Genomic DNA, 16,212 nt, shown 5'->3' with positions numbered 1-16,212 from the left:
GACCAATACTATTATCATAAAGCTGAAGAGTCTGTTTGTTTGAACGCACTAATTTTAGGAACTGCTGGCTCGAATTGAAAATTATTCGTATGTTGGATAATCTATTTCCTGAGGATAACTATAGGACAGTATATATACATATAATATATTAGTAGTTTTTTAATGAACGCGGGTAAAACCGTGGCACACAGCTGTACAAAGTAAATTTGTATATCGTCGTGTTACTCTACTGAGACTGTATAATCCATTCAGAAAAAAGACTAGTTAAATAGTAGGAAAGTAGAAGAATACTATATGTTTAATATTTACTTATGGATAAGACAACATTCAAATAAAAACATTATCCTCAGATAAGATTCATATATTTTCTCTCATGATCATCATCATAATTTCAGCAGTCCACTGCTGGACATAGGCCTCCACAATTTCGCGCCAAAAATAGCGTGAACTCGTGTGTTTTGCCCATAGTCACCATGCTGGGCAGGCGGGTTGGTGACCACAGGGCTGGCTTTGTTCCACCGAAGACGCTGCTGCCCGTCTTCGGCCTGTGTATTTCAAAGCCAGCAGTTGGATGGTTATCCCGCCATCGGTCGGGTTTATAAGCTCCAAGTTGCCTCTTACCACACAGCTCATATTTTCATAATATGAGTAAAATCTAATGAATAAAATCTGCTTCATTAAAATGCCTATATTATACACCAAAAAGGTATATATAGATTATTTGAAATAAGTAAAATAAACAAAATAACTTACTTGTAACCTAAAGAGATTCAAACAGGAGATTGCTAAACATTCATTATCATTTATATCAGCCGTACCGCTTTGTTCCACAACTATTCTTAAAAGCCGTTCTAAATATCTGAAACAATGATGGCCATCAAATATATATTTGACGTATATACGTTTAACTATGATTTATAGTAAAAACAATAATCAATAATATACTCACTTAAAAGTATTTTCAGATAAATCAATAACAAAAGGAAGAGATGAAGGAAGATCTCTAGGGTTTTCCTCGCTCCAAGCTAATATTTGAGTTAGCCCACTTGCCACACCTTTAATTTTCAAAAACATCAGTATTATTTAAGACACATAGTTTATCTGTATAAATAAAAATTAATCGCCGAAATGTATGAACGCGCCTAACTTCCGAAAGACTAAAGCAAATTGGATATATTTTTTTTTCTGGTGTGTTATTCAGTCAAGACAAGGTTTATATATACAAGAAAAATGTATATGTAATGTAAAAAATTTGGCGGTATGAAGATCAGCGAGTCAGTCAGTAGATAATAATTTCCTAATAACAATAGACTTACCATTGGCTTTGAATGAAGGATTAAATACATTTAGCGGCTGAGGAACTGAGTTCGAAATCTGCGCTTTTTCCTGTGTTCCCCATGCATACAAGACTCCTTCGGACGAAAGCGCGATGGCGTGCGATACGCCAAGTGATAGATCGATTATTTTTATCCCTAAAATCAAAATTTATATTTAAAAATTTAGAAAATCGTGTTTCAAAGTAATAAGTTAAAGTTGTTAAAAATCCATGCACACCTTCAAGTGCTTCAACATGTTTTGGTATCTTAATGGATTCAGTGTCTCCATGTCCTAATCGATACCCATCGCCTTTTCCCCATGTGTAAACTTGTCCTCTGTAAAAATTAACATGTAAGTTTTTTTTTTTAAATAAACTGAGATAATTCTACATTTCTGATGTCCGGAAATTTGCAGAAGTAAATGATTCTACCACTCGACTTGAAAACTGGAGTTTATGCAGGAAAAAAGCCTTTGTTTAAATATCAAGCTAAGTAATATGATGAGTAGCTGGGTAGATTTAAGAATACCCTACAAATATTTTTCTATCAAGTAATTTTTATCGTGTGTTATAAGTTACAAGTAGCTTACCCGTCTGTTAGAGCAGCGTGCCAATGCTCGCCCGTGTAGACGCGAGTGACTCGGAACGTAGAGAGAGCTGTTAACGCCCGGGGAGTCCCCCCCTCGCTGTCACCGAATACTTGCACCGCCCCCTCCCAAGTACAACAGAGGGTCTGTCCTTCTCCCCAACCTATGATTAATGAATTAAATTATGTCAATTGTTACAATTATAGAACTGATAGTATCTTATATTACAACAAATTTAAATAATTTTGGCGCGATTCTTTGACTAACAATTTTTTGCACAAAAAAGCATTTTAAATTTACATATATATTTTTGTTTGTAAACGTTAAAGTGAGATAACTGTATTAAAATATCTACTCTTGTATTTCAGTAACTCTATACTGAATGACACACTGAATTATACAATTAGTCACTTCATTATATTATAACCATTTTATTATTATATGTAATGTAAAAAAGATATGAAGATTTTTTATAATACATACCAAGTGCAACATCGATGATCCGTTCAATGTTATGAGCATTGAATGCAACAGGTTGCGGTGTTAGGCAGTTTTCAATAGTGCCGTGACCGAGGCGGCCTTGAGCACCGCGGCCCCACGTGTACAGAGCCCCGCGGGATGTTATTACTGCACTGTAAATAAATAGTTACTAATTATAATTAAGTATCAGCCCATCGAATAACATTCCTGGATCTTGGAAGAGACAAACCGGAACACCTACCCCTGGCAGCAGTTTAAAAGGTCACCTGAATCATAATAGCATCACAAGCGCCTAGAAGTTCACATTGTTTTATCAATTTATTAATTGTTTTTTAAAATGTTCCATTTTTGCCAAATTCGACCTGTTAAATAATATTTGCGAATTTTGTCAAAAAAAAAAAATACCACATTCGGTGGGAACAGAGAGCGTCACTAACCTCACCTCATTTTGAAGAAAATCGTACATCTGTGGTTGCTTTATCAATAATATATTGTTTTTTTTTTCAATGCAATGCTTACTCTGCCACATGTAGATATTTAGCCGTATGAAGGTATTTTAGACAGGACCTGCAGGCGGGCCCGGCGGCCACGCGCACGACGTCGTGGTGCGCGAGGTGGTGCAGCGGCTGCGGCAGGTCGCGCGCCGCCGTGTCGCCGTGGCCGAGCCGCCCGTCCTCGCCCGCGCCCCACGACCACGCGCCGCCGCACGCCGAGCGGCACAGGTAGTGCCGCCCCGCCGGGTGGCACGCCACTTGCGTGATGCTCTTGTTCTCCAAGCCTGTGGAGTAGTTACCAGGTTATGACTGTCCCTCCCAATTCTGAATTTATTGTTTGATATTTATTACCACTTCTATGTTCCCTATAAACATGGTATCTAAGGCAAAATATTTTTTCCAATCTATTATAACCTGACTAAAGTACTCAAAGTAATGAATTCTTTATTATCTGCAGTATTAAGAGATACTGAATAAAAAAACTACGTGTTATATTTCATTTAATTACACGCAATAATTGTGTTTGCTCGCAAACGAAAAAAAAACCGACTTCAATTACATCGACGAGTAATACAACGTAGATCGACGAAATCATAGTCGAGTAACTACGCGTTATCAAAGATTACTCAAAAAGTAGTTATCAGATCTCGATAAAATTTATATGTGACCACATGATGAACACCAGCTTTTCATTAAATCAAAAATTATCAAAATCGGTATACCCAGTAAAAAGTTATTGCGGATTTTCGAGAGTTTCCCTCGATTTCTCTAGGATCCCATCATCAGATCCTGGTTTCCTTATCATGGTACCAAACTAGGGATATCCCCTTTCCAACAAAAAAAGAATTATTAAAGTCGGTACATCTAGTAGAAAGTTATGCGGTATAATACAACGTAGGTCGACAAAAAAAGCGTCAAGTAAAAACGCATTATTAGATATAACTCGAAAAGTAGTTGTTAGATCTCAAATAAATTTAAATGGGACCAATTGGCACACACCACCTTTCGATTATAACAAAATTTGTCGAAATCGGTCCACCCGGTCAAAAGTTCTGATGTAAAAAAATACAGTCGAATTGAGAACCTCCTCCTTTTTTGGAAGTCGGTTAAAAAAGGCGCACTAAGACGTCGAGTTGCGGAAAATAGCCCGTGCAAAACAACATTTCATTTAAGTAAAATCAAATTTCATTCTATAGATAATAGACAACATTCAAAAGATGTTTCTTAGCTAAGAATTGGATGAGAATAAAAATTTAAAATAGACATAAAAAAATGTTAACTATATTACTAGCGACGTCTTGAAGAATTTAGAAATAAATAAAAAAAATATTTATTTATCTTATAACACAGTTCCACTACCATCTAGGAACTAATAAAGCCGACTGATGGCGGGATAACCATCCAACTGCTGGCTTTGAAATACACAGGCCGAAGACGGGCAGCAACATCTTCGTGCGACAAAGATAGCCCTGCGGTCCAACCAACCTGCCTGCCCAGTGTGATGACTATGGGCCACACACATGAGTTCACCCCATTTTTTGCGCAAACTTGTGTAGGCATATGTCCAACAGTGGACTGCAATAGGCTGATATATTATATCATATATTATAATCAGTCTCTTGATCTTGAAATAGTTTAATTAGATTACTTTTACCTGGTACTAGATGAGGTGTCATAGTGTCATATGGCAAAGTATAAACTGCACCATCATGAGTCAACAAAAGAGCTAATTTTTCAGCACAGGCAATTTGTTGGACTCTTAGACTTCCCAACTGTAATAGTCCTGTTCCTATGGAAACTACTTCTTGCGCAGATTCTGTACACTGCAAACATAAAAATACAAATTTATCATCTTTTTGTGGTATTTGTACTTAAAGAAAAATAAATATTCTACAAGAAGTTACAATTTACTTTAAAAAAGAACAACTTACTGTCACAAATCCTTTCAAGGGAGGCAGTAAAGGAGCACCTAATCTGTCTATATGACAGAGCAATGCAATACCGGCCTTTCTCACACTCATCAGTCCATCGCCACTTGGAATATTCAAATCTCTAAAATGTATTTTAATTATTAAATAAAAAGTCATTACAATATACATAATATTTATAAATTTTAAACTTATTCAGCTTAAACTCACTTCAGATATGCTTCTGTTAGGTTACTTTCAGTACTAGGTTCAGAATTAACAATAGGATTTGGAGCTAACACTTTCGCCATACGTCTCAAGAATGGCCCTAATGGTGCTGTGCGTTCTTCTAAAACAATTCTGAAATAATGAAATCTATTAAAGAAATGATTATATATAATATAGAGAATATCATCAAAAAAATTTATCACTCTTCTATTCTATAACATATTCACTAAAAACTTTAAACAATAAAAATTACTAAGAATGTAAATTGTTCATTTTATATTCGTAGTTGCATTGAAAAAGCATTGCAAGAGCAAGCATTGAAAAAGTTTTAATAAAATTAATTTAATAATCAGCACCTATTATCTACTTGTCTCTTCTGTTTCGGCGGTAAGGTTACGAGGACATCAGCAGCTTTTAAAAGTGCTGGCAGCTCGGCGCGTCGCGCGCAAAGCTCAACCCACACGCACAATGACGTGCGCCAGTCGCCTTGAGGGACATTGCAACCTAATTCACTGCAATTTAAGACAAAAAAAAAAAAACATACAGATAAAAGTTTAAATAATATTAAAAAGTCGGTTAGACCATATTAATCGTGAGTTTTACGAGACCGCTCTGTATGTCTATTTTTTGCTAAAAGTTCAAATTAAATGCAGGCACAACCATACATACCTAAATTTTTGTCTAGTGCTAAAAAGTTTAATTTCATTTTTATAATTTAACTACAATTTACATTGTAATGTAAAAAGGTAAATACCCAGCAACAACTTGATGTAAGAATTTCGCGGCACTGTCAACTACTTCCGCCCATATCTTCTGCGATCGAGGTGCCTGTTGAGCAATTGAATTTAGTTGTCCACTTCCGGCATACAGAGCGGCGTCCGGTAAAGCCCGTACAGCATCAAGTGCATCGCGTAGTAGCGCTGAGCAAACATCTGCGTCTTCGCCGCAGCGCCAAGCCCGACGTACGAGAGATAACGCTAGGCGTAAGGCCGCACGAGCGCCTACTCGAGCTAGGCCGAATGCACTTAAAAAAAAATATATAAATATTTCATTTTATTTTTATAATTTTTTTATTACAGTACATGTATTATTAAAAGCTAAAATATTTGTAACAATCAAATATTTGTAGTAGTAAAATGGTTTAAGTTAAATACACGTGATTTTTTGGTATGGCAGGTAAAGTAGTCTTAAACCAAACCACATAACCATTGAGGGGTTAAAAAGTTGCTCAAAACATTACATACCTTACATACCTTACATTACAAACATTAATTTTACCTATATTTTAACAGAGCATGTAGCATTAAACAGACTCGTGCATTCTTTGTGTCAAAGTTATATTAGTATCATAGCATGTGAACCAAATAAAAGTTAACTATTTAAACCTAAAGTTGTTAACATGCTTAATGACCTACCTCTCAGAATCATCAGTTGGTTCTTCACTTTCTTCTTGAGATTCAGATGTTAGTTCAACGGGTTTGTTTAATGTGCTCACAACATTGCTAAGTGCTCTATTGCTGACACCATGATTTGGCTTCTTTTCAAGTTTTATTCTTTTAACATCTTTATGAATATTTTGATCTCTGAAAAATAACAGTTAACAAATACTTAGCAGTAAAACTTCACTATATTAATGGTTCAATAGAATTATGTATGTGAAAAGAAAATCTACAATGACTAGATGAAAAAAAAAATTTTTTTTTATTCATTTGTTAGTTCCTTGATAAAACATTTTGAGGTCATTTTTAATGTTTTGCTTGAATTACCTTATTACAGCTACAAGGTGTCTATGACAAAGAACAATCAAACGCCGGATCTGAGATATAAAGGGGCAGCTTACAGCAGTGTTTATGGCTCTAACACGCTGTTCCCATACAAGTGCTTCCATTAAATTTTGAAGACATTCAGGTCCTTTTATAAAAAATAGGTAATATAAGATTGTTAATGTTTGCAATTTTAATTTACAGACTTTTTATTTTTTATCATAAACTACTCAGTTTAACAAAAAAAAAAAAAAAACAGAATAACAAAATATTTGCTTTTTACACAAATATTCAAATATATATTATACACATATACACATAAGTGTATCCCACCTTAAAACTTAAAGATTCCATCACTTGAAAAATATTTTAGATAAGAAATCATAGAACTACAAACAGTAACTGAGGTGTGAAAGTTAATAAATTAATTGAATATAATAATTTGAAAAACCTATTAGTTTTTATTTTGATCCATTTATCAAAGAAAAAATTATTTATTATTTATCACCTGGGTCTAGTTTCCATTTGATATCATCAATAACTTGAACAGAAGGTGGTGGTGCAACTATTTTAGATTGGATTGCGGCACGCAGTTCTTCCTCAGCAGAAAGAGCGGTGCAAGGTATGCATGCACATCCAGAATGAGGCCCACAGAGACCATCACAACAAGTACATGTTAAGATCTAAAAGAAGTGCTTAGTTACCCGAAGTTTAATGGTATTAAAAAGAAGTGTATATCGAAATTTACAGCTCAAACTTACTCGTAAGCCGCAATAATATTTTCCACTATCACCAAGTTTAGCCGTAATTCCAGCACCATTGACCAATCCATTCCTTGCGTCAAAATATATTTCCCTGTCTTGTAACAAACTATTGAACATAGAACACAGTGCCTCAGGATCGTGAAGAGCCTCTTGTAAGTTAGGATTAAGCCATTTAGAATCTAAATGTTGTTGTGGACGAAATATGAAGTCGTCCTGTTCTTCAGAGACAGACATTTTCGCGGCCGGTCCGTTTAATACAAGGGTAGAAACATAATAGCATTAAGAATAATTTCAAAACATTGAAATCATACTACTGCTTTTAGAAATCTGTAAACATTACATCGTTGCACTCTTGGAGTTAATTTTTTGAGAAATTAAGCTTGATTGATTCAATCAATCGAACTCTGAAACAATCAGAAACAATCAGTCTTATGTCAAAAGTAAAGCAACGTTCCGTTACTTTATGCGTTGGTCCTAATCACATTTTTTGACAACATTTTGTGCATTTATTATTAACTTTTGCAGAATAACGTCGTTTTATTTAATTTTTCATTATTAAAATTCTAATAATATAATTGTGAATAATAGTAGTGTTGTTGCCAATAAGAATAAAATAAGTAAATAACTATCTCTCAATTATCATAATCATCTATCTTACAATAACAATAAAAAAAATTTTGACTTACATTGACACTATCACACTTCACAGATAATCAAAACATATAAATTATAAATAAATCTGCGCGTTGATGAGGCGTATTGTTATAAATTTAATTAAATTTTATATTTAATAACTTCTGTATTCAAATATTTCCATGGATACAGATATTCTAGTTGAGAATAAGGAGGGTCTGTACGGTAAATAAAACATTTCTATCACTTACATTGTTAGATCCGGTCAATTACAAAACAAAGTGCAATGTGCACGCTTACGACTATTTCACGAAACAATAGATGTTACTGACCTTTCGCTTTACTAATTTTGAAGCAAGACTTAATTTAATCCTTGAATACACTTTCTGTTTGTCACATTTCAGTAAGTTTTTTTATACTTCTTTTTTTATTGCAACCTACAAGGTCGTCTGTATTTAATACATGCTTATTATTATTATGTATCTACGCAAAAACTTTGCTTAGTGTTTCATTTAATTTTTTTCAGATTTTTTAGACCAGTTTACTAAGGAGTATACTGAATTGTCATGGTTAGACGTAAATGATGTATCTCCAAGTGAAATTTTAGCTGATGCTGGGCTGGTTCCAGCTATATCACCAGTACAAAGTATAAAATCTTCTCCAAATGAAAGTAGTAACTCAGACTCGGGCAGTGAAGATGATTCCAAAATGTTAGAATGAGAATTAAATCCCTTTACAAAATGAGTACATAAAAACATTGTTTTTAAGCTTCCCTACTTATTCGAATCCTCGTGTTAAGATATTGCTACTTACTTGGCATAAGTCAGTTAATCTTGTTTATATATATATAAACTAAGCGTCACATTGTTTGTCTGCAATAAATTCCTACACTACTTAACTGATTTTTATCAAATTTGCACACCGTGTGCAGTTTCATCAAACTTAAAAGATACGCTTTATTTTATTATCTGTAATTATTAAATTTAAAAAGAAAAAGGCAATACAAAGTTTGCCAGGTCAGCTAGTTTTATATAAATAAAATTATAATTATTTTTAACATACTGTATGTTTAATACATGTTACGCTTACACTTCAGGCTGTAATATCCCACTACTGGGCATAGGCCTCTTTCCCAATGTAGGAGAACGATCATAGCTTAATCCACCACGCTGTTCCAATGCGGGTTGGCGGATATATTGCCTACTATGAGTAACGATTGCTATCAGGTGTACATGATAACAACCGGGACCGACGGCTTAACGTGCTCTCCATGGCACGGTGGGGAGACCCACAAGGATGGCACAAAAAAATACATGTTACATACATGTAATTATCTTTGTCTAAAGTACAATCAATATACAACACTGGTATTTTTAAATTAATTAGTACATAAGATGTTTAAAAGGATAAAATAATTATTGATAATTTCACATAATATTCTTTGGTAGGAGCTACAATCCCAATATTACCAACCTGCCTGCCCAGCATAGTGACTATGGGCAACACACATCAGTTCACTCCATTTTTGGCGCGAACTTGTAGAGGCCTATATCTAGCTGTGGACTGAGATAGGCTGAAGTGATGAAGTGATGAGGAGTTACAATAAGAACAAAAAAATAAAAAAAATTATATTCTTCTATATAATGTGTTTTTATCAGTGCCTTTAAAATATGTATTGTTAAATATTTTTCATCATAATATAATATTATTTTAATATAAATATTGTTTTTGTATAAAAGTTTATTATTTTCCAGTGGATCTTCTACTTCATCTGTCAGGCAGTCATCCCAATCGCCATTTGATTGGTCATTTCAAAATGAACCTACTAATCAGCTAAAGCCAGAGGATGTTGATTTATTTCTTCAAAAATCAGGTGAAATATCCATGCATCCATCAGCTTTTAACAGTCCGCTGCTAGACATAGGCGAAATATATTTTTGCTAAACTTATGTGTGTTGAAGGGCTCCAAATTGTTTGTACGACAACTATTGAAATGTCTCTTGTAATATTATTCTAATAGAGAAATGTAAATGACTATAAAGAATAGGAAGATTTATTAGATATTAAATAATCAACATAGGTTTATATGATTGTATGTTTAGATATTTTTGATTTACATGGTTTTGTTTTAGTGCCAACTAGAACAAGTTCTGAAGAATCATCAATTAGCTATACAGTTACAGAAAAGACTAGTCCTATTATGGCAATTGAAAACGGTATGATAAAGGTAATATAAAGTCATATTTTAAATGTAATCTACACTATAGTATATCTATATTTATCAAAGAATATTAATAATTTTTATTTTCAGGTTGTTAAAAAAGAAATTGATTGTGAACAAAATATTATTAAGCCTATATCTAACCCCTGTAATGGTAAATACTATATGACATGTAATATATAAATTTTATTTAAAGTGTACTCCCAATTGATCATATTGTTTTTTTTTTTTTTTTTTTTTTTAGTTACAAGTATACATTGTCAAAATTCCATTTATAAAGTGATAAATGAAAATTCACAAAATATGATTAAGACAGAGGACAATAAGGTTCATGTAGTAGTTGAAAAGAAGGCACCAAGAATATTAAGAACAACAAATAGCTTAATAATGAAGCCTACAAGTGTTGTGATACCAGATGAGAGTACCAAGGATGGTATGATTTCCATCACTCCGCTTACTCAAAGTAGACCAGTTCAAGTTACAAGTAGTAATGGTTACCACGTTAAGGTAAGGATTAGTTAAAATTGTTGTCATGTATCATATTTCACATTTCCAACAAAGTTTTTGCTTCACGTATTCTGATATATAAAATTCTCGTGTCACAGTGTTTGTAGTTAAACTCCTCTGAAACGGTTTGACCGATTCTCATGAAATTTTGTGTGCATATCGGGTAGGTCTGAGAATCGAACAACATCTATTTTTCATACCCCTAAGTTTTAGGGGGAGGGGGGTTAAGAGGGTTAATAAAATATTATGAAATTTTGTGTGCATATCGGGTAGGTCTGAGAATCGGTTAACATCTATTTTTCATTCCCGTAAGATATAAAAAGGGGGGGGGGGGGATTGAGAAGGTTAATAAAATATATGGCAAAACAGTTTGCGGGGTCAGCTAGTTAATATATAAATTTAATTATAAAACAAGAAAGAATAAATGTACTAACCATTAGATGAAACATACAACATCCGACTGTTATATTTTCAAATCCGAACTAGTTTTTAGTTAAATTTGACTTGTTCTCTATGTGTTGAAATATATCTTGATATATTATGATACTAACTTGAATGTTTCGGAAGACATTCAAAAACCTGCACCTGTATGGCAGATTTTTACATTTATAATAAACTAGATTATTCTTTTATTAAGATTTTACACCTTTTTTTCATTTAGTAACAATACTAAAATGATTTTAGAAACTTCCACCACCAAATAATGTAGTGATAAATCCGAAACCCGAAATACACACACCCACTTCCATAAACCAAAGTATAAAAGAAGAACCAAAGAGTCCCCCCATTGTAGAAATATCTCAGTTCAGTGAAGCTGAAATAAGAGCTTTGAAAAAGCAACAGAGGATGATTAAGAATAGGTAAGTTTGTAATTTTCTTCTCATACATTAAACCAAAAACATTTTTGATGCAACAAAAAGAAAAGTACATTTATATATATATATATATATATATAACTAGATCGGCAAACAAGCGTGCAGCTCACCTGATGGTAAGCGATTAACGTAGCTTATAGATGTCTGCAACACCAGGAGCATCGCAAGCGCGCTTACGACCCTATCCCCCAATTCCCCCCAAGAGCTCTGGTCACCTTAGTAACGAATAGGAACACAACACTGTTTGAAAACAATATTATTTTGCTGTGATCTTCTGTAAGGTCGAGGTACTAGCCAGTCAGGCTGCTCCATATTTTGAGCAGGAAATTTCCTGCTCAAAATATGCCTTAATATAAAACATAACTGAAAACCAGTGTGTCTATTCTGCCCTTCGTGCGATGCGCAAAGCGATGTCCATTCTGACGTCGAGCAATCAAGATTCTTGCCGGGAACAATTGTTCCGAAAACAATTTTTTTTCTAATCAAAAGCCCAGACTAAAGATGTTCGACTACTTTCAATAATACAGAGTTTCTGTATTAACTTTCATCTCCTATTTTACTCCCCTCTTCCTCTTTAAATGTAAAGCAACAATTAATTATATATTTTTTTCTAATTAAAAAACCAGACAAAGAATAATAAAAAATATAAATGCTTCACATTCAACGGCAGATATATATATAATTTTTAATTAGAAAAAACATATATATACATATATATATATATATATATATATATATATATATATATATATATAAATAAATTAAAAAAAACCTAGAAGACTTCAAACTAGCAGATTTTTATACCATAGTACCTTATTTCAGCCATGTGGAAATTAAATTTTCAATTTTTGTTCCTTATTGGACATTTTAATCAGCATTTGATTTGGTTCTATCCCCAAGAGTCTGTTACTGTTCTTTCTTTGTTTAATGATAATGTATAAAACAGGGAATCTGCATGTCAATCACGTCAAAAGAAGAAAGAATATGTAACTGCTTTAGAACAGCAGCTATTAGAAGCACATCAAGAGATTGCCCGTCTACGATTAGAAAATAAATTGCTAAAGGACCAATTAGAATCAAATGGACGCAGTCGAAAGGTTGGTTTTCTGATAAGAAAGAATATTAAACTGATGTTAATTTCCTTATAATTCTTTGTCGTCTCTCCTATTCAAGACAAATTAGTTTTTTATTGTAATTTTTATCATATGAACATAACAATTTTTACTCGAGAAAAAAAAGTAATGACTATGCATTTTAAATCACTACATACTATAAAACTAAGTCGCTTCCCGCTGTCTGTATGCCCCGCTGTATATATAGATATTTAAAACTACGCAACGGGTTTTGATGCGGTTTTCTCTAGTGATTCCAGAGGAAGTGTTATATAATACGTGCATAATATAGTAGAGGAACACTGATAGTTTTAGAGGTTTCTAATGTGATGTGGTAAATAAACACATTTTTTTGCGCTTACATTGCAAATATTTATTATATTTTATATTTAGTATCAATATTACACTCGTTGCGAAGCCGGGTGGGTAAAAGGTAAAAAGGCCCAGGTAAAAAATACAAAACAATTTCAAATTTTCAGTTGTTAAAACTTACATATATTATTAGTAAACTTAATTTATAAAAATATTGTTAAAAGTTCCATTCATAATTTACGACTATTATGAAAATAATAGTTCTATTGTATTGTGATATATTTTAAGAACGGCATTACAAAATGCGCAATAATATCGTTTGTTTTACGTGATTTATTGATAATGTTGATTACGTCATAAGATAAAAGCAATGGGTCCACAAGCACTCCAAACATGTGGAGAGAAGATGATTCGTTCTTGATATCACGTAAATCCCTTAATTTAAATACGTAGCTTTGTTATCCACTCAATGAGCATTGGTACAAGTTTTAATAAATCGATATTGCTTTATATGACACATTGTGACTGTACATATGCTTCAGAAATCCTGTGACATAATTTAGGAATGGCCCTGTTTTTTTGCCATATTGTCCATGCATGAGAGTGACTGCATGTGCTTACAGATCCCCCGGATAGACTCATCGATATTGATACCCAAAAAGAACATTGCTGTAATTTTCGCCATGGTTTTTATGGTTTCTTTAAATTGGAATGTTTTAGGGTAAGTTTCGACTTCTACTTTATTAATTTCTGAATATTTCTATATCCTTTAGCTATTTTTACCTTTGGCTATATGTTTTATGTACTTGTCTTATTATTTAAGGTGGAATACGAAATCATTTTCTGGACCTACTTCTTCTCATGTGAATTCGCGACATCTTTTGTGGGCTGAAGAAAACAAGGACATGCCTTCTTCAGGTAACTTACATTTAATGTTGAAATACAGCATGTTATTGTCCATATGATTATTATAATAATTCCAATCTTATCCTATTACCTATGTCGCCTATCACGTTTACCTTTGTCACTGGACATAGATCGTGCCAGTTAATTTAACTTACAGCCTATACGAAATACTAGAAACATTAATGAATTTGTTTTAATTTAATAATTATGTTTTTAAATTGTTTTTAAATTTTAATTCAATTACAGACTACGACTCATTTACCAATCGTAGCGCTGAGGGAATAGACTGTCAAAATACAATTATAAGTGACTTTGCAAACATAAACCAAACAGAAAGTATAAGAATAGTGGGAGAATTAAAACGATGGATAGGAGGTGGAAAAACATTGAATTGGACTAACACTCAAAAAAAGCATAAAGTTTATTTGGACGAGAAACAAATAACAGGTATGTTCACATGGTAATTTGATAAGTATGAAAATATTACAATTGATTTCCAAAAAAAAAAAAACGATTTATTTGTAGGTGGACTACTAGAAACCTACAGACTTTTCAATAAACTGAACCTCGACAGCAACCTTATTGATATTTCTCAACAAAAACATGGGAAAGGCGTACGAGATAAATCGGGTTTAAGGAGATTACGACGTCAGACAGTAGCTGAAAAAAATATATTCGCAAAGAGTGACATGTATTACGAAAATCTTTATGACAAACCTCTACGGAAATCGGCAAATAAGTTTAATGTCGATGACTTTGGTGAATGGAATGCATTACTTCAAGCTCTACATAGAAGAGATGATACGTTCTATGTGGTGGGTGTTGGGAAGGGAGAACACTTACTGTTACCAGCTGTAACGCATAATGTGACGAGACCGCCAAAAATGGCATTGATTTTACCAGCTCGATCAAGCAATGGTAAGTTTTACAAATTTAAATTTAATATTTCTATACGACCACTCCGTGATCAAATGAATTAGTGGTCAAGTCTGGGATCATCGCGAGGTCCCCTTAAATCCATGGCCGTGGGTGCAGACCCATTTTTCACACGCCCAGCTACGCCACTGATATTATCTATTACCATACTCTATTTCAACAAAAATGTGTCTATTATATCGAAAATCAAGCTCTAAATTTACTAAATAATAAAAAAGACGAAATTCTTTTAAATAAAACTACACTATATATAGTATGTAAGTAGTGTTTATACTGTAATGTTTTAGGAGAGTTCGTAGTTGATAAAAACATCTCTAATTTTTATGGAACATTCTCATCAAATCATTGTATTAATCTTTTTATTTGAACTTTCCTTTTTTCAGATTCTATAATGAATGATCACGTTACCCTCATGCAAATCGACTGTTCCGTCGTCAATACTACTCTAGTCAAGTTAAAGTCGGATGCCTTACCAGAGAGCTTTCGAAACTCGAAAGACGACAGTAAATCCACACAAGTCAATATGACTCCGGAAAATAGAAAGTTAAAAAGATTCAAAGTTGACACTAGTCTAAATGAGATAATTTACAATACAAACAATAATTTTTCCAATAATTTTAAGAAGAATAATGACGTGAATAGCAATGATGAACTAAATAAAAATGATTTCTTCACACAGTATTTGATCCCCAAATCAAGTGATAGTATAAAAAATTATTTAAATAATAAAGTATTAAAAAAACCTTCTAATAGTTCGCTCTAATAAACATACTGACAATCTATTATGTACTTACTTTTGTTTTTAAAACTTAAAAATGAACTTAAAGGTCACTTGAAGGTCCTAATACTAAGGGCATGTTACGTAGTACACTGTGCCTATGCACAGTGTACTAATACATACAGTAGTCCAACGCCTTTGATATTTATTATGTAAGCACGAGGGATTGTCACAGTTTGATTTTATAATTTAATTAAAACTAGCTGTGCTCGCGACTTCGCGTGGAATTTGACAAAAAAGTTATTGTTCAGTTTACAGAGTTATAAAATAAATAAATTTCTAAAATAATTATTATTACATCAGCTATGTGCCAGTGAAAATCCCGTCAAAATCTGTCCAGCCGTTTCAGAGATTAGTCGGGAACAAACAGACCGACAAATATTGTAAAAAATGT

General features: G+C 33.1%; 2 protein-coding genes across 2 annotated transcripts in view; one reads left to right on the top strand and one right to left on the bottom strand.

Moving 5' to 3' along the window:
* LOC123665765 (probable E3 ubiquitin-protein ligase HERC2) overlaps positions 1-7,950 on the bottom strand; it is a 58,021-nt gene extending 50,071 nt beyond the window's left edge. The window contains exons 1-16 of the mRNA XM_045600029.1: positions 7,536-7,950; positions 7,283-7,457; positions 6,778-6,922; positions 6,427-6,594; positions 5,766-6,035; positions 5,368-5,523; positions 5,015-5,143; positions 4,808-4,928; positions 4,531-4,699; positions 2,950-3,160; positions 2,386-2,534; positions 1,906-2,065; positions 1,555-1,652; positions 1,317-1,472; positions 950-1,055; positions 754-859 (exon numbers count right to left, since the gene is read on the bottom strand). Coding sequence (XP_045455985.1) covers positions 754-859; positions 950-1,055; positions 1,317-1,472; positions 1,555-1,652; positions 1,906-2,065; positions 2,386-2,534; positions 2,950-3,160; positions 4,531-4,699; positions 4,808-4,928; positions 5,015-5,143; positions 5,368-5,523; positions 5,766-6,035; positions 6,427-6,594; positions 6,778-6,922; positions 7,283-7,457; positions 7,536-7,772 — 2,556 coding nt within the window. The 5' untranslated portion in view covers positions 7,773-7,950. The remainder of the gene's footprint in view (positions 1-753; positions 860-949; positions 1,056-1,316; positions 1,473-1,554; positions 1,653-1,905; positions 2,066-2,385; positions 2,535-2,949; positions 3,161-4,530; positions 4,700-4,807; positions 4,929-5,014; positions 5,144-5,367; positions 5,524-5,765; positions 6,036-6,426; positions 6,595-6,777; positions 6,923-7,282; positions 7,458-7,535) is intronic.
* A 532-nt stretch (positions 7,951-8,482) lies between these two features.
* LOC123665889 (cyclic AMP-dependent transcription factor ATF-6 alpha) lies at positions 8,483-15,822 on the top strand. Its single transcript, XM_045600123.1, has 13 exons — positions 8,483-8,574; positions 8,698-8,881; positions 9,926-10,044; positions 10,304-10,398; positions 10,483-10,546; positions 10,637-10,899; positions 11,584-11,759; positions 12,721-12,871; positions 13,822-13,919; positions 14,022-14,116; positions 14,351-14,551; positions 14,630-15,022; positions 15,424-15,822. Exons 1-13 carry the CDS (start codon positions 8,493-8,495, stop codon positions 15,801-15,803), a joined length of 2,301 nt encoding a protein of 766 aa, XP_045456079.1. The 5' UTR covers positions 8,483-8,492; the 3' UTR covers positions 15,804-15,822.
* Positions 15,823-16,212: the final 390 nt, after the last annotated feature.

The sequence above is a fragment of the Melitaea cinxia genome, chromosome 2 (genome assembly GCF_905220565.1).
Source record: "Melitaea cinxia chromosome 2, ilMelCinx1.1, whole genome shotgun sequence".
Taxonomy (NCBI): Eukaryota; Metazoa; Arthropoda; class Insecta; order Lepidoptera; family Nymphalidae; genus Melitaea; species Melitaea cinxia.
Note: the sequence above shows the minus strand (reverse complement) of the source record. Positions and strands in the feature narration are given on the sequence as shown.